The 18,449-nt window shown below is 39.2% G+C and overlaps 1 protein-coding gene across 2 annotated transcripts in view; it reads right to left on the bottom strand.

Moving 5' to 3' along the window:
* The window catches only part of Rab3gap1 (RAB3 GTPase activating protein catalytic subunit 1), a 65,003-nt gene that overhangs the window by 8,185 nt on the left and 38,369 nt on the right, over nt 1–18,449 (bottom strand). For both annotated transcript variants that reach the window (XM_041648190.1, XM_041648191.1), the window contains exons 11-18: nt 16,942–17,015; nt 11,702–11,794; nt 11,101–11,267; nt 8,864–8,953; nt 7,957–8,129; nt 6,280–6,334; nt 5,673–6,044; nt 1,704–1,841 (exon numbers count right to left, since the gene is read on the bottom strand). In XM_041648190.1, coding sequence (XP_041504124.1) covers nt 1,704–1,841; nt 5,673–6,044; nt 6,280–6,334; nt 7,957–8,129; nt 8,864–8,953; nt 11,101–11,267; nt 11,702–11,794; nt 16,942–17,015 — 1,162 coding nt within the window. The remainder of the gene's footprint in view (nt 1–1,703; nt 1,842–5,672; nt 6,045–6,279; nt 6,335–7,956; nt 8,130–8,863; nt 8,954–11,100; nt 11,268–11,701; nt 11,795–16,941; nt 17,016–18,449) is intronic.

Genomic DNA, 18,449 nt, shown 5'->3' with positions numbered 1-18,449 from the left:
GATGGCCCGGACTAAGTCCTTATGATGTATGGATGCCTTGCGGCAAACATCCAGCTCTCACTGGAATCCCTAAGCGGCTCTAACAGGAACTGTTCCTATACAGAAGGGGAAGGTAACTCATGTATTTATTTAAAAGCATCTGCCCCACAGCTGTTTCTAAGAGCCACTTTACACACGTGCCTCTATCTCCTGGTTAAAACAATCTTATTACAGATTTGTAGGTGCCCAGTTGAATCCGAAAGCATTGATGAGCAGCAGTTCTGCCCATGCACAATGTTAAAAGAACTGCATAGTTCCAGTGTGTAACATCTCCCTGCACACACCTCTGCAGAGACAATAAACTAAGAAGGCAGCTAGAGGTCAGAAGGAAAACAGCAGTGGAGGCTCACATTTCTTGTTGTACTCATCCACACAGCTGACTCCCTTCTTTCTGGTTTTATCCAGAGAGCAATTTGCCTTCTCTTATCCACCACGTCAACTATTTTTAATACTGCCCAGCAGCAAAAAAGTCATGAGTGTCTGTTATTTTAAAGCTCTCATGGGGAGAATAAGCAGAGAACAGAAGGCTCCCTTTTATTATCATTTAATTCCTGGCAGGTAGGGAAGAAAGTGGAAAAGGTAGCCATGAAGTGCTTGTGTTAAAAAAGAAAACCCAAGCATTTCAGAGAAAAATCAAACTCAGGCCATCCTGTAGAGGACAGATATGGACTGAGAAGGGCTATGAACTAGGGAGACAGAGGCCACTGTATTGAAGAGAAAGAAGTTCAGGCTTGGAAAATGTTTCAGAACTTCACGAGTAGGTAGGGAAGCCTTTGGCCCACTGGCCTCCCCATCTGAGTTATTCTTCACATTCAGGTTGAGTATCCTTTAATCCAAAATACACAAGGCTGGGAGTGTTTAACTTTTAGATTTGTGAATTTTTAGAGACACAAAATGAGCTTAGAATCAAGTCTAAACATGAAATTCATTTACTTTTCATGCAACACACAGACATGTCTACCGTGAAGGTGATTTTATATACAATGATTTAAATAATTTTGTTTAAAATAATTTTAAACTATTTTGCCTAAATATAGGCAAAATAGTCACACACATAAAATTAACATTTCAGATATTGGATCATATACTATCTTATGGTTAAGGACACTCAAATGTCACTGTTCCCTGAATACTAGGTGTTGTATACCCAAGCACTTATCTAAGCCCACAATAACCCCCTGCAGATAGCAAAATACTGACTCTCCTGAGAAACTTCCTATAACTGTTCAACAAGTCAGTCACTTCTCCGACCCCGCATTCTTTGAAGACTAGACAGTTATACATGAACCTTCTCTCACAAGCTCAACAGACTAAATACGGTATCTCTCTCTACCTACTCAGTGTATAACACAAATGATTGTTGAGTAAAAAAAATCCACATTAAATCTCAAGAGTTTCCTAAAAGGCTTAAATTGGCTGAGCACACTCAAATTAAAAAAAAAAAAATCCCTAACACAGAGAGAATATATTCAATTCTCAACTTTGGAAAGGAGGCTGATTTTCTTTTTTCAAACCTAAGAAATGAGTCCTTTGGGGGCTGAGGTAGCATTTTGTAACAAGTAATAAATTCAAACACTTAAAAAAAGACACAGCCTTCCTGTGTTTTTCACAGTTTCATCCAGAATAGCTGAAAATAGAGCCGGAGCTCTGAACGTGTGACCCACCTTGAAAGATTCCATATCGGAAAGCAGGCAGGCACTCTGCATGCGTGCACGGAGGTGCGCCCCCTCAGCAGATGTCCCTAACTTAGCTAAGACCTCAGACTGCTCTTCCAGCAGGTCTTCTGTCATGGGCGCTGGCTCCTGTGAAGCACAAAAGGACAAAGATCACCAGTGGCCCCTTTTAGACAAAGCAGAACCATAAAAAGAGAATAAAAAGTTATTTCTGCTCATACCAAAGAATTCAGAGAAATGAAAAAACTTAACAATTCCCCCATTTAAAAAGTAACAAATTAAGAATAAATGACTCTCATGTCTCCTATCCCTGATGGACAAGACTGCCAAGTTTCCCTTGTCAAGAACTCAAAGCTAAGACAGGGACTGGCATTCACCGCACATGTTTCTGCCTATTAATGTTAGAGAAATAAAGTTCTAATGATTATGTCACCACAAACTGCAACAAGAATTTTTAGTTAAAAAAATGGGCTGCAGCTGATCAAAGTTAGAATGACCAGTACTGATGTGAATTTACAAAGGTCTGCTTCTGTGTTCTACAGCTACCACCCATCACTTTGAATTAACAGCAATCAAGTTCCAGGTAAGACTCACTGGCACACAGGGTGGACAATGGCACAGTGGTTCAGATAAACAGTTCCAAAGGCAGTAGGTTTATCATGGAATCCCACTATGTGGCCTCACTCCTTTCAGAGGCTCTTTCTGAAAGCTAAGTCCTGACACACACTTAGTGAACATTAACAGTTATAAGCACATATAAACTTCACTTTCTCTCACAAACTAAATATGATTATTTACATATCATACAGGCTTACAAATTACATGAGCTTCTAATGAAACACTTTAGAGCAGAAGCCTTCACTCCTGCTATTAAGGAGCTATTTTTATAATATAACTCACAGAATGGAAGAGAAGGTATAAAAATCATTAATAAACACAAATGAAACACTAGTACAATAATATACATGAATCCAAAATAAAACTATAGTGAAAGGAATTAGCCATATAAACAAACTGTAGCAAGGCATGATTAATCCTAGAACCTGGAAGATGGCGGCTAAAGGATCTGGGGTTAAGATCATCCTCAGCTTCATAGTGAACTCAACACCAACTACATGAGACCTAACTCGACTTTCTCCCTTTCTCCCCACATCAAAAGCCAAGAATACTTCTGTCCTAGTTAGGTTTCTGTTGCCATGGCAACACTGATCAAAACCACCTTGAGGAAGAAAGGGCTTATTTTGTCTTATAACTTTTCAAGTCAAAATCCATCACTAAGGGAAGTCAGGAAAAGTATTCAGGAACTTGGAGGCAAAAATGAAGCTGAGGCCACAGAGAAATGTTGTTTGCAACCAATTGCTCTCCATGGCTTGCTCAGCCTGCTTTCTTATACAAACCAGGACCACCTGCCTGGAAGTAGGCTGAGCTTCCCAACATCAATCATTCACCAAGAAAATGCCTTATGGAGCCAGTTCCTCCAGTGAAGTCTCCTCTTCCTAGGTGACTCTCACTACTGTCACATTGACGGAAATTAATCTGTACAATACTGTATTATTCTGCAAACATATAATACAAATAGTTCCATTTATATTTTATTTGTTTATTACTCTATATGGATCCATGACACATCAAGTGAATGGGATCACACACAATAATCACATGCACGTGAGGATAGAAACAGATCAACCATTTAGAGACATAGTTTAGTAACAGCTATGAAAACATTTCATGATATATAAACCAGTCATTTCACAGGAAATCGTGGCCAATAAACTTTGAAGAATGCTTAGGTTCATCAAAAGTCAGGAAAATAGCTAGGCATGGTGGACATCTTTAACCAGCACTCGGGTAATGGAAGCAAGCAGATCTCTATGAGTTTGGGACCAGCCTGATCATCACAGTGATCAGGGCTACATAGTAAAACCTTCCTTAAAAAAAACAAAACAAACAAACAAACAAAAAAAAAAAACGGAAAAGGGAAAAGCCAGGGAAATAAAAGATACTGACCAGTATACTACTGATAATGATACTGACTGGAAATGTGGTTTATATAAGTGAAATAAAATATAAGTAATTTCAGTGCTAGAACCTTACTGTACTTTCTTGCTAAACTGCATGACTAAAATCTGTTAGCACATAGTAAGCATTTCATCATGAGAGGGAGAGAGTGAGAGTTAATGTTTCCTTATCCTTTAATTTTACATCCTTTAAGGAGGATGTAAACCAGGTAGGTACGACCTTTTCACAATGTATTTATTTATTATGCTCATATGTGTGCATGCCCACAGGCCAGAAGAGGGCACCATATCTCGTAACAGATGGTTGTGAGCCACCATGAGGTTGCTGAGAATTGAACTCAGGACCTCTGAGCCACCTCTGAGTAATCTCTCCAGTCCCCAGGTAAGACCTTCTTAAAGGGAACTAGATAACATCTATCCACTTACCTAGCAATACCATTTTTCTTATGAAATAATAGCAGGGACAGACCATTGAAAAGAGGAAAACCTGCCAGGTGGTGGTGGCGCACGCCTTTAATCCCAGCACTTGGGAGGCGGAGGCAGGTAGATTTCTGTGAGTTCAAGGCCAGCCTGGTCTACAAGAGCTAGTTCCAGGAGAGGGTCCAAAGCCACAGAGAAACCCTGTCTCAAAACAACAATAACAACAAAAAAAGGAAATGTAATTCAAACTAGTAATATTAGTTACTTCTGAGGATAAGAGCTGAACCAGTGGGCAGTAGCTTGCTATTCCTATTATATGTGAATAACAGATATTCACATATCACTTATGCAAGTCAACCAACAAAAATGAATTGTACTTTTCTAGACACTGAGTTCTGTTCTAATGGTATAAAATGGTTTTAGAACATGTTTGAAGAAATAAAAACAACCCTAATTAAAGAACTATTATTTTTGTTCTTTCCATTCCCTATTTTTGGAATATTTTATACTCAGTTTAAGAAATAATAATTCCAGGGCTGGAGAGATGGCTCAGAGGTTAGGAGCATTGCCTGCTCTTCCAAAGGTCCTGAGTTCAATTCCCAGCAACCACATGGTGGCTCACAACCATCTGTAATGAGGTCTGGTGCCCTCTTCTGGCCTGCACCACAGACAGAATGTTGTATACATAATAAACAAACAAACAAACAAGCAAAGAAGTATTTTTAAAAAAAGTAAGAAATAATAATTCCAGCTGGGCAGTGGTGGCACATGCCTTTAATCAGGAGGCAGAGGCAGACAGATCTCTGTAAGTTCGAGGCCAGCCTTGTCTACAAGAGCTAGTTTCAGGACAGGCTACAAAACTACAGAGAAATCCTATCTCGACAAGCAAAATAATAATGATAATAGTAATCATAATAATTCCACGAGGCACAGGGACCTCTGTGGAAGAGGGGCACAGAAAGGCTGTAAGGGAAGACCAAAGCAAAACAGCATCTCTAGAAATGACAAGGCCACTGCACCACGGATTCGCAGCAGCTGCAGGTGTCTGCATAGGATCAAGCCAGTCAACATTAATACATGGAGTGGAGAGAGAGGAGCCATGGACAGATGATGGCTTCCAGGAAGAAGAGTCATTTTTCCTTTAAGGGTGTGGCTCCTGGTAGGACAACCATATTCCAGTGGATGGCCCTACACCCAGGAGCATATGAGCAAAAAAAAAAAAAAATGAATTGATGAGTTATTTAAAAAAGAAAAGAAAAAAAAGAGGACATAAGGAGGGTAGGGAAGGTTCAGATTCTAGAAGTTGGAGGAGAGGGTGAGGAAGAGTATGATCGAAACACAGTACATTGACTTCTCAAGTCAAAGGAATGACCTTACATAAGGTGAACAGTATCCACTGAAACTTCAAAACACCACTCACTTTTAGAGTGACAGACCTGAAAGTTCCACAGTTCACTTCAATTCCAGACCTAAACAGACTTTCATCTCCTACTAGAGAGACACAAAGCCTTGGTGTGCATACCTGGGTCACCGGGATGTAGAGAGGCTCTCCATTATGCAGCAGTGTGAGTCTCCCATGCTGGTGCAGGCGTCCTTCTGGCTTTAAGTTGGCCATCTCCTTGGGGCCTCCTTTCTTGCCACTCTCTTGGCCATTTCCTTTAAGGTCTTCAGTATCACTGAGGCATTCAAAAAATTCTTCTTCACTATCGCTCCAAGAATCCCAGGATTTTCCCACTTCTCCCTTTTCCTTCTCTGTATCTCTGAGATGGTCCAGGCCTAGCTGGCCTCCAGCTTTCCCAGCATCCCCTGAATATGCATTAGTTACATTATCTGAAGGGCTTGTCTTTTTCCCCTCATCACGTGCTTTCTTCCTTTCGATACAACAATTTAACATCTGAAGAAAACAGAAATAACATTTATGGCTGAATTGGAGAAAAAGCAAAATATATCGATTGCTTGAGTATTTCTTTCTACTCTTTCCCAGGACTTTGCTAAGAATTATAGTGATTATAAGCAACCCAGAAGCAGCACAAGGAAAATAGCCTCCATAAGTCATTACATCACTGAAGGGTTAGCTTAAGCTTCATGTGTGTGTGTGCATGCTGCTGCGGCTGTGGGGAAACTGTTACCTGTAATTTCTGATGTAGTAAACAGCATCTTAGATCTGGTGGTCCACTTGTTAGTCTACCAAATAAAGAAAAATAAAGCTTGGTTTTAGTAAAATTATATCAGATAAGCCTATTTATACATGGCCACTGTTTTTTTAGCTATATATACTGTTAAGAAGCTAAAACTAGATTTCTATACATAAGAAAGCCAGATTCCAAGAGGATACATATGATTAAAAGTTGAAATATGATTAAAAGTTTTTCCTCCTAGCTCACAATCAATAGCAGAGATAAAAGACATGTGAAACATAAGGGCAAACTCACAACAGTTTCCAAGCTAATTAGAAACCCAAGCCTCTTTGCACTTCACACAGACTAAATGCACAGACTAAAGACATCTGTGCTTTCAGCTTTCAATTTTTAGGTGGATTCTCATTATACAAACCAAGGTCTCTCTCTGCCTCTATTTTGCCAATGAGATCCGGGACTTCCTCTGGTTCTAAATAACTAAGTTTTTCCACTCAGTGTGCTTCTGCATCTGTGATAATGTCCAGAGCAAAACAATTACAGCCAAGAGAACATCCAGATAAACAGAGACTGGCAAAATTCCTAACATAAAGCACTTTTGGGTCAGTGGCCATTTTCCACTATTCACATCATTTTCTCCTGAGCATGGGTAGATAAGCACTAGCCTATAAGTACGGGCATGTATGATCAGTAAACGGTCTATTCAATTAGTGAAATGTCCAAATAAAAATATTCTAGACTGGGGCTGGAGAGATGGCTTAGCAGTTAAGAGCACTGACTGCTCTTCCAGAGGTCCTGGGTTCAATTCTCAACACCCACATGGTAGCTCATAACTGTCTGTAGCTCTAGTTCTAAGGGACTTGGCACCCTCACACACAGATATACATGCACATAAAATAAAAATAAGTAAATTTAAACAACTTAATGAAATTTTAATAAAAAAGATTCTAGATAATGTTTAGTGACTGAACTTATCGTACCCTTTAAAGGTATTTTCCTTCAAATAATAAAATATATGTACAGATGATTTAAGAAATACAAAGAGAAAAAGTACTTTCACACCTGGGAAACTATTAACAGTTGACTGTAGTATTCCTCTCCAATCTTTTTCTATACCTGCATATAAGTGTAATTGAAAGCATTCTGTGGCATATTACCATATCTAATCACTAATACAGTTTCTATGACTTAGTCTTGTTTGCTTGTTGAGACAGGTTCTTACTGTAGCTCTGGCTGGTCTAGAACTTGCTGTGTAGAGCAACTCACAGAGATCTGCCTGCCTCTGCCTCTTGACTCCTGAGAGCTGCCACTATGCCCAACATAGTTTCTATGCCAAGGTTCTTGAGGGCTGCAGATGTAGCTCAGTGGTAGAGCACTTGCCTAGCATGTATGAGGCTCTGAGTCCAATCCTCAATATATCACCTTAAACAAAACAAAATAGTTTCTAGAAGAAAACTATGTAGACATGCAGCACAATTTACCTATTCTTCTGCTGACATTTAGGTTGTCAGGCCTTTTCTCCTATTATAGATGTACTGCAATGAACATTGAGTTAAGCTTGTATCCACATTTCTTACTACCTTTCCAGGAAGAATTTCTAAAAGAAGTCGGGTGTTTGCTGATAAAAATAAAAAACACACTATCTAAACAATTGGAAATTAAAATTATTACCCTGGAATCAGAAAGTTGTTTTCCCATCTGAAGCGCATTTCAAGAACAAATTCCTGCCAGAGATGTGCCACTCCCTTCAGCCCTCCATGGTAGAAATTGATCATACAAAGACACAAGGCCAGTTTGTATGTTAAACTGTCAGAGGGTGCAGATTTGAACTGATTGTAGAGAGTCTAAATTTAACAAAAGAGAAACAAAGCAAAACCAGTTGACAGCAAACTTGTATACATGAACAAAAGGTATGTAAGAAGAATAGTGTCAACGTTAATCAATAAGAATCTGCTACAAAACAAAGTTAATGATATGCATAGTATACTTATGCTATTATCTTCTGTCTCCCAAAAGCTCCTGCTACCAAAACCTGGATCTACACAAACATTCTAATCAGGTCATTATCTGAGTGGCTGTGAACTCCACTCAGTTTTCCAAGATTCTGTTTTTGGGTTGTGCGTGGGAGGGGTAGGGTTCGAGACAGGGTTTCTCCGTGTAGCCCTGGTTGTCCTGGAAGTCACTATGTAGGTCAGGTTGGTCTCAAACTTACAGAGCTCCCCCTGCCTCTGTCTCCCGAGTGCTGGGATTAAAGGTGCCACCACTGCCTGGCTCCAAGATGGTTTATAAAATGAAGAGATACTTAGGTTATCACACTTGACATTGTGCAAACCTCCTAGAAATTAATTGCATTTAAAATATTTTAAGGGCTGGTGAGATGGCTCAGAGGTTAAGAGCATTGTCTGCTCTTCCAAAGGTCCTGAGTTCAATTCCTAGCAACCATGTGGTGGCTGACAACCATCTGTAATGGGGTCTGGTGCCCTCTTCTGTCCTGCAGGCATACACACAGACAGAATATTGTATACATAATAAATAAATAAATATTAAAAAAATATTTTAATGTTGAATACCAACTTACATAGTCTTCACCTTCTGAAGGATGGGTGCTATTATCTATTGAAGTAGTTGCATCTGATGGCTTCTCAGAAGCAGCATCTGGGAATAAGAACTGGGGAAGGGGATAACACATGTTAAACTTGCCTACTTTGCTGCTTTTCTATTTATTTATTTTATTTATTTTTTTATTTTTTGGAGAGACAGGGTCTAACGATATAGCTCTGGCTAACTGGGAACTCACTCTGTAGACCAGGATGGCAAAGAACTCACAGAGATCCTCCTGCTCTGCCTTCCATGTGCTGGGAATAAGTGTGAATAAATGTGTGTGCTACCAATCACACCTGGCTATTCTGTTGATTGTTATAACCCATACAACACACTGCCTGACTTCCCAGTGGATTTGCTGTTAAAATTATAGAAATGTTTTTACTATGATGTCCAGCTGATTCTATATTCTGTCAAAAGAAAACTTTTTTTTTCTTTTTTTGTTTTTGTTTTTTCAAAACAGGGTTTCTCTGTAGCTTTGCAATCTGTCCTGGACCTAGCTCATGTAGCCCAGGCTGGCCTTGAACTCAGAGACGTCTATCTGCCTGCCTCTGCCTCCTGAGTGCTGAGATTAAAGGCGTGCACCACCACCACCCGGCCAAGAAAACTTTTTCAGTAATATATAAATTCCAAAAAATTTTCATTCAAATAACCATTTGATTCTGTGAGATGAACAACACAGAAGCAAAAATTCATCACACTGATTCCATTCTTATCAAATGATAGCATATCTTGTGTAATAAAAAAATTGTGAACAGCTTTAGAGTCAAAATGACAACTTAAAAACACCTCTGTGTTTAAAAGAACCTATAGTAAGATCACTCACAGGTTTACATGTATGAAATACAAAAGGCATGGTATGAAAGACCCCCTAGGAAATGAGGAGCTTGAGCCAGCAACAGCCAATGTATCTTCTCTAAGTTAGCACAGTGTGGTGTGTTTAGTCAGACAGTGATGGGATATAAGTTTCAGTGTTGATGACAATTGACTGTAAAATTTGGATTTTGAAAACATTTAAGGTTACTTTTTTTTAAAGATAAGATTTCACTTTAAAGCCTAGGCTAACTTGAACTCATCATCTTCCTGTTTTAGCCTTCCAAGTGCTAGGCTTATGCCACCTTCCAAGTCATAAGGATATATTTTTTAGGTGTCTTCTCTACAGAGAATTACTTTCTTTTATTAGTATTCAAACTGTTTTCTGATACTGCCATCCAATAATCTGTCTTCTTTACCACATAAAACATGCTCAGACTTTTTAGTTTTTAAGTAGTATTTAGCAGATGTATAAAACTTAAAATCACTAAGTACAGGTAGAGGACTTTTACAAACACTAGCCCGTTCTCACAGTACCCATCTTTACAATGTACCTGCTACAGATCTGACTAAGAGTCTTGTTCAGAAAAATGACAAGACATATACTAAGGTCAGCATCGGGTCCACATACAGCATTCCTTTTCCTTCATTACACTATACTTGAAGGGTTTCTCTCAAGACTATATTATAACTACAATTACAATAACAACAGTTATCACTAATAAAGATAGCACCACACATGGTCCTTTAATTTTACAACTGTCTCCAGCTTCTTTTTTTTTTCCTGGTCTTTTTGAGGCAAGGTCTCTCTATTATGCATTTCTGGCTGTCCTAGAACTTGCTATGTAGGCCAGAACTCAGAACATTCAATTTCTGTCACAAACTGATCTGTTTCAAGTAATGTTAGGCTGTAAGACAAAAGTGCAATGCTGTATCATGCAGATTTCCTGCTATCTGCCCATCTCTGTCCTGACAGCTCTTGGGGACGCACTCTACAAACACCACTGTTCAACATGTCCTCAGGCAGCAGAGGCTGTGGGTTTGATCCCTAGCACTGCAAAACAAAACCTTAGCTCCCAGTCCTATGTTTCTTGACTTAGCACCCAGCACACTCTTTAGGAAGCATCCTGACTCCCACTATGCATGCACCTTAGTATACTCATTAGCTCCTGTGCAGCTACCCACAGGGACACCCCCCCCCCCATTTTCTGCTCTCTTCTCACTGTCTCCTGTCCTGTTTGACTCTGACTCAACTCTTCTTCCTACTACCTAATGATAGTCTCTGGATGTGGAACTTTTATACTTTACGCTCCCAAATCAGTGCCTGCCATAAAGAAAAAGGTGCATGTATAATGAGCACATGTTTATGCACACACACACAAAAGCAAGGTAGCTACTTACCAAGAGAATGGTATTGAGAACATCATTGTTTAGTGGTGACTCTTCTCCTCTGTGCTTCCGTATTTTCTTCTTTGCTGTATAAACCATATTTGAAACTGACAATTTATGAATTGGAACTGGTGCTGGTTCGGTCAGCTTTGACAGAGCATGAGTTATATCAGCAACTTCTACAAAGTAGAAAGACATGCAAATTATATCACCAAAAGTTGTAGAGAAAGTGATCAGTAAACCTACATGCTTGAGTTCTTCTTTACATGCTCTCAGAATTACTATGTTTTGGTGGGAAGAATTGATTTAAATGCATTTGCTGTCTTGTTTTGTTTTGTTTGAGACAGGTTTCTCTGTGTAGCCTTGGCTGTCTGGAACTTGCTATGTAGACCAGACAGGCCTCTAACTCAGAGATCCGCCTGCCTCTGCCTCCTGAGTGCTGGGATTAAAGGTGTGTGCTAGTTTAACAAACTCTGGGAATAGCCTGGAAAGAAAGGCAGCTGTACAGTTCATCTACTTGTCCAACTAAATTCAGAGTAACAAAAAGTTGCCAGAATACATGCTGAAGAGCAAGGGCAAGGTCTTAGAAAGGCTGTAAAGCAAAGTGGGTCACCTCTTCCTTCTTCCTCAAATGTGGATCGTCCAAGAATCTCATCAGTTGATTCCTTTCGACGGCAAATTTTTAAAAATTCAGTGACAAAATCACCTACAAAGAAAAAAAAATTACTCATTTTTGAAATTTAACTCCAAGAAATCAGTCCAACGTAGTACATATCTCTTAACAAAAGTTATAAGCTAAGATACAGTCAGAAAGCTGGATGTGGAGGTGCACACCTATAGTCCCAGCACTCAGGAGGCAGAGGCAGACAGATCTGGGAATTTGAGGCCAGCCTGGTCTACAGAGTGAGTTCCTGGACAGCCAGGGCTGTTACACAGAGAAACCTTCCCAGGAGGGGGGAAAAAAGCACTTAAAAGCTACGGTTGGGGGGGAGATCTGTTTTTCTCTGAGGAAGATAAAAACTGCCCTACATCACAAGTAGACTTATTCCTTTTCTCCATCTGGGGACAGAGCAAAGTCTCTGCTCAGTGGTACTCCTGTTTGGGTGCATGCTTTTCCTCAGTCTCAGGAGGGCTTTCCTTCTTAATAAGCTGCTTCTATTTCTGTAACAAAAAATTCCTTCAAGAATGAAAGGAAAACAAAATGTACTTCCTAATATTAAGCCTTTTTCATAGGTTTCAATGTTATCGATATCCTTTATCATTAAATCATAAAGTAACAATATGATTATATATCTTTTTCTTTCCCTGTTATCCTACAATAATTCTGAAACAAAAAAAAACATTAAAAATAAACTACAAAATGTTTATGGAGAATCAATAAATCATGTAACGTGAAGCTATTACATCTTTGGTTGCATATTAATGATATACTTTGTGTCACAGACAAAAATGATTTCTTACATTTTCAAGGTTGCAGAGTTGTTTGGGGTGGGCAGGGTGGCTCAGTGAGGCTGAGCGCTCAGACCCACATGACGGAAAGAACAATTCCCTCAAGTTGTCCTCTACCTTCACACAAGCTGTCACACATGAATGCCACGTCTCCCCCAAATATGTATAATAAAAAAATTTTTTAATTAAAAAAATTATATATAGTAGGCTGACTGTCTCGGCCTCCCAAGTACTAAGATTTCAGGAAGCTATACATGGAACCAAGACTTTCTCTTCCACAAAGCTTCTCATTTGGAAGCTGAATGTCTTCCCTCTGTCGACTCCTTTCAACTACAATCAAGTAGTATCAGCAGGAATTGGGAGGTGGAGGCTGAAAGATGAAGGGGGCATTCAAGGTCATCCTTAACATACAGTAAATTGAAGAACAGCCTGGACTATATCAGACACTGACTCAAAAGTGTTATATTTGCACCAAGAAATTAAAGTTTAACAAGAATTTTCAGTACTGAAATATAAATACAAAGTATACATTTAAGTTTTAGAATTTACTAACATTTCCTGACTTTTTTCAGAAATGTAGAAAATTCTAATAATTTTGTCATTAAAACTATACAAATAGAGAATGGTAGCACACGCCTTTAATCCCAGTACTTGGGAGGCAGAGCCAGGCGGATCTCCATAAGTTCGAGGTCAGTCTGGTTTACTAGTTCTAGGACAACCAAAGCTACATAAAGAGATCTTGTCTATGGGAGGAGGGGGAGGGAAATGGGAAATGGGGAGGAGGCGGAAATTTTTTTTTCAACAACTAAAAAAAAAAAAATAAACCAAAAAATAAACCAAAGGAAAAAAAAAGAGAGAGAGAGAGAGAGTGAGAGAGAGAGAGAGAGATCTTGTCTGGGGGCTGGAGAGATGGCTCAGTGGTTCCAAAGGTCCTGAGTTCAATTCCCAGCAACAACATGGTAGCTCACAACCATCTGTAATGAGATCTGGAGCACTCTTCTGGCGTGCGGCCATACATGGAGATAGAATGTTGTATACATAATAAGTAAATAAATCTTAAAAGGGGGGGGGGGAGAGAGGGGAGAGAGAGATCTTGTCTTGGAGGGGGAAAAAAAACAAAAAAGCCAAAACTACACAAAGTATAGGGTGAGATCACGGGCCATTAACTTAAAATTCGAATGTTTCTCAAGTTTTCTACAGTTATTACAAAAGGCAGCAGATGATGAAGAAGGTATTAAGAAGTAGTCTAGTCGGCAAAATTGTATGTTATTATGTACCATAAACACAGCAGTTTCTAGAGAACAGGACAATGATATATATACAAACAAAGTATGATATATATACAGATGCATAAGCGTTTCATCACCCTAACATGACATGAAGTGTGCAGCAACTTAATCTGTTTCCCTGCTGAGAAGAGTATTTCACTGCTGCTTCCAAAGCTTAGGAAAGTTCTTCAGACTTGTAGGTGTAAGATGTGGGTCTGTTCAACTTGTAACTGACAAGTGACTCTAAGGTCCCAGACAAACTCCACTATCAGGTAAGTGCCAAGTGTAAGTTGACATTTGATGAACAGTACACAACAAATGATTGAAAGCTAAAGTATGAAACTTGAAAGAATTAACAAAAATACTTAAAAAACAACTAAAAAAAATACTTTAAAGAAACAGCCATTAAGAAGGTCTTTTTGTTTTGTTTTGCTTTGGTTTTTCGAGACAGGTTTTCTCTGTAGCTCTGGAGCCTGTCCTGGACTCACTCTGTAGACCAGGGATGTAGGGTTGAGCCAGCCCCTTTAGGGGGCAGGTTTGCCTCGGGCGAATGTATACTGGATATATCGGGCGCTCAGGAGGCTGCTCCGCCCTTTTCCTGCTTCCTGTGCTACGCGGGAACCTCGGTTCTGTAAGTTTATTTAACCATTAAAGCTGTATATATTCTTTACTATCTGCCTGCATTTATTTACACCACTACACAGGGTGGCCTCGAACTCACTGAGATTCACCTGTCTCTGCCTCCCGAGTGCTGGGATTAAAGGTGTGTGCACCACTGCCCAGGTGAAGAAGTATTATTTTAATAATGTCAGTTGAATGTAACATGTTGGGTGGTACAGAGTAAAGGTAGGCATAACTGTACTAAATGTAAGAGACAAACAAGGAAATATGACATCAAGGTTATAGGTTTCAGAAGACCTGCAGAGAGAAACCTAAAGAAAGGTAATAGAAACACATGTCTTTAATATCAGCATTCAAGAAGCAGAGGCAGGTAAATCTCTGAGTTCGAGGCCAGCCTGAGTCTGGTCTACAGTGAATTCAAGGCTCCAGAGCTACACAGAGATCCTATCTCAAAGGGGAAAAATATTCCAGACACAGATTCTGAATGGCAATTACTCTTTTTCAAGGTACTTTAAATTTATGTTTCACTTAAACTTCAAATATCCTGGTAGGTGAACCAAAGTGTATTTACATGCCCCTTTCTCCATAAAATTCATTTGCAGATGTGATACAACTTGGCAGGAAAGGTTTAATGCCCAGCTTATTTTTTTTTAATTCTTTGTATCTTTCACATCATGCATCTTGATCCCATTAATTTTCTATGTATCCATCCTCTGCCCTTACAAACTCCCCCAACCCCCAAAATAAAATAAAATTTAAGAGAGGAAAAAAAGGAAAAATCAGTTTCATCATGGACGCTGTAGTGTGATACAGTGAGCTCCGCAAGTAAAGCCTTTTGTCCATATATCTTTACTTTCAAGTGTTCACTACGAAGAGTCATTGATCTGGTTTTAAGGCCTCTGGTTTCTGCTACACTCTTCTTGGCTATCCTGTTGTTGCCCTGTATTGTGGCGATCCTGCAGTTTTCAGTTTGCAGGGCCAGCCCCTTTATGTGTCCCAGCAGATCATAGATGGGATGGATACTGGGGTAGGCCAACTTACAACCTTGGTTCTTGGCTTGACCACAGCAGCTGGGTGGCTCAACCTGTCAGCTCTCCCCCATCCTCACCACTAAGGTGAGCTCTCCAGCATTAATGCCCAACTTCTTAAACTGTTGGTTACAAAACTGAATGATTTCTACACACACGCGTGCGCACACACACACAAACAGTAAAAGGCTTCTGAATGTGGAATGATCAAAACTTAACTCAAAATCAAATGTAAAAAATCCGAGATGTTTCTGGCAGTGCTCACACATGCTGCATCGAAACTTCACTAGAGTCCTGCTTCTCAACACCCAGTATGCACTGCAGATGCTGTGACTCCATATAACACCTCAGCTCAGACCACACTAATGTATGCTATGCACTGCATTTTTACTGAACATAGAAAGTTTGCTGTCTTTGTATAAACAATGATATAATTACAGAAAAACACATTATTTTCTTATCATTATTCCTCAGCATGTAAGGATAATGTAAGTGTGTCTTCAGACTATACTAGTAGAATGTTTACTTTTAAAAACTGCTGACTTGCTGACTTGAGTTTCATAACAAATAGTTAAGTGAATTTTGATCTGAGATTAGAATTGAACTTCCAACAATCTCTGAAATGACCCTAAACATAATCCTGCCATTTTATACTGCATGTTGATGCAAATCAACATCTTCAGAAGTGACAATCACAGATCTAAAATATCAACTCTGGGGGCTAGAGAGATGGCTCTGGGGTTGGGAGTGGTGACTGTTCTTCTAGAGGACCCAGGTTCTATCCTCAGCACCCACATGGCAGCTCACACCTCTCTGTAATTCCATTGCCAGGAAATCTGACATATGCAAACAGACATGCATGCAGGCAAATATATCAATGCACATAAAGTAAAAATAAAAAGCCATTTTAAGAAAACTCTGAAAAACGTTGAAAACGCTAAGATTTAATTAAGCGAAATTAAACATACACATCCATTTCATCAGTATACAAATTTGCTTCACCTCTAATCCTGTTTGATCTGTATGCCTATCTTATATACACCGAATATCATGTAAAGATGCCTCAGTGAGAAAGGGTTACAAGTGGGAAGAATTGAAGCAGCCCTGCTCCGGTCGGTGCACACTGTGCCATTACAACACAGGCCCAGAAGAACATCAAAAGACAAAGAGGACTCAACTGAAGATGCAGACTGTGCCGGAAGAAAAGCTGATATAGTACATAAGAAAAGCAAACAATCTATGAGAATGTGATAGAGAATGCTGAAGTATAGATTCTTAAGGGAGAGAAATCCTGCTATTGCTGTTAATAAAAAGATTCACTGTAATTGGTAGACTTTTTCTATAAGTTAATGCTAACTGAGGTCATAAAAATGAAAGACAGTATTTTGAATAGGTGAAATAAAGTACAAAAATGTTTTCAGGGTTCCAATTTGGAAAATAGGTAGATATGTGACATTTCAGAAAGGGAACATGATGATGTACCTTACCTAGTAAACATTGGGGATTATCAGCTTTTCGAACTCTAACAGACCAATGGGGAGCTTGAACAGGATCCAAATCACTGGAATGGAACAAGACAGTAATTATGACCATCTCTAAGACTCATAAACATAACGCAATGGAATGAAAACTAGGTAGTGGCACACACCTGTAATTGTAGCACCTGGGAGGCTGTGGCAGGAGGCTCACTAGTAGGAGGCCAAACAGAGCTACATATTAAAAACTTGTCTAAAGCCGGGCGGTGGTGGCGCACGCCTTTAATCCCAGCACTCGGGAGGCAGAGGCAGGCGGATCTCTGGGAGTTCGAGGCCAACCTGGTCTACAAGAGCTAGTTCCGGGACAGGCACCAAAGCTACAGAGAAACCATGTCTCGAAAAACCAAAAAAAAAAAGTCTAAATATAAAAAAGAGCAAAATCAAATAATTAATTGATTTAATGCATTTTATTTAACATTCTATAGGGGAAAATACATTCTATAAGGGGAAAAACAATTCATTTTTTTATGCCCTGCCCTATCTTTTGGAGACAATTCAGCCTCCATCTCTTGATTCGTCAGTCTCATCTTCCTATGTGCTGGGATTACCAGTACACAGCACCACACCCAGATACATTTTACTTAACTTAAATTTACTGTTATCCAAATATATATTGCCACTTAAGCAAGTTGTTAAAAATATAAACTCTTTAAGACGTGAAGACCAAAATAAATAACAAATGATTACCAAGATCAAAACAAAATTTAAAAATATAAAATTATGAGATGAACACTAATGACCAAGTGAGACAAATACATTCTAAAGAATACAATAAAAAATAAGAAACAAGAATGCACAATTATCTTTTTTTTTAAGATTTATTTTTTCTAGTCCTGCATCATCACCTTGAACAATTCAGTGTTTTGTTTGCTTGTTTTTTGTTTTTCTTTTTTGGCTTTTTTGTTTTTGTTTTTCATTTTTTTCAAGACAGGGTTTCTCTGTGTAACAGCCCTAGATGTCCTGGAACTAGCTCTTGTAGACTAGGCTGGTCTCGAACTCACAGAAATCCGCCTGCCTCTGCCTCCCAAAGTGCTGAGATTAAAGGCGTGCGCCACCACTGCCGGCCCAAAAAACCTGATTTTAATTTAATATCACTACTAATGAAAATAGGTACTACAAATCTTTGACAAAATCAAAAGCATCCTGTTCTTCAAGTATACTACAGATGATCTACTCAATGAAGTACTATGCACACTTTTTTAAAAAAAAATATTCATCACCAGCAAGATGGCAGGAAAAGGTACTTGTCACCAAACTGATGCCCTGATGTCAATCTCCAGGTACATGTCACCAAACCTGATGCCCTGATGTCAATCTCCAGGGCCACATTTATTCTCTGATTTCCATACTTGCACCGGGGCATACAAACACCACAAAAGACATAAGATATAAAAGAATAAAGCAAACTGATATATAGATTTAAACTTTAAAAACATCTACACTAAGGTTTAGTGGGCCTT

The sequence above is a fragment of the Microtus oregoni genome, unplaced genomic scaffold (genome assembly GCF_018167655.1).
Source record: "Microtus oregoni isolate MIOR12 unplaced genomic scaffold, Mior012 000003F_ref0000135, whole genome shotgun sequence".
NCBI classification, from domain to species: Eukaryota; Metazoa; Chordata; class Mammalia; order Rodentia; family Cricetidae; genus Microtus; species Microtus oregoni.
Note: the sequence above shows the minus strand (reverse complement) of the source record. Positions and strands in the feature narration are given on the sequence as shown.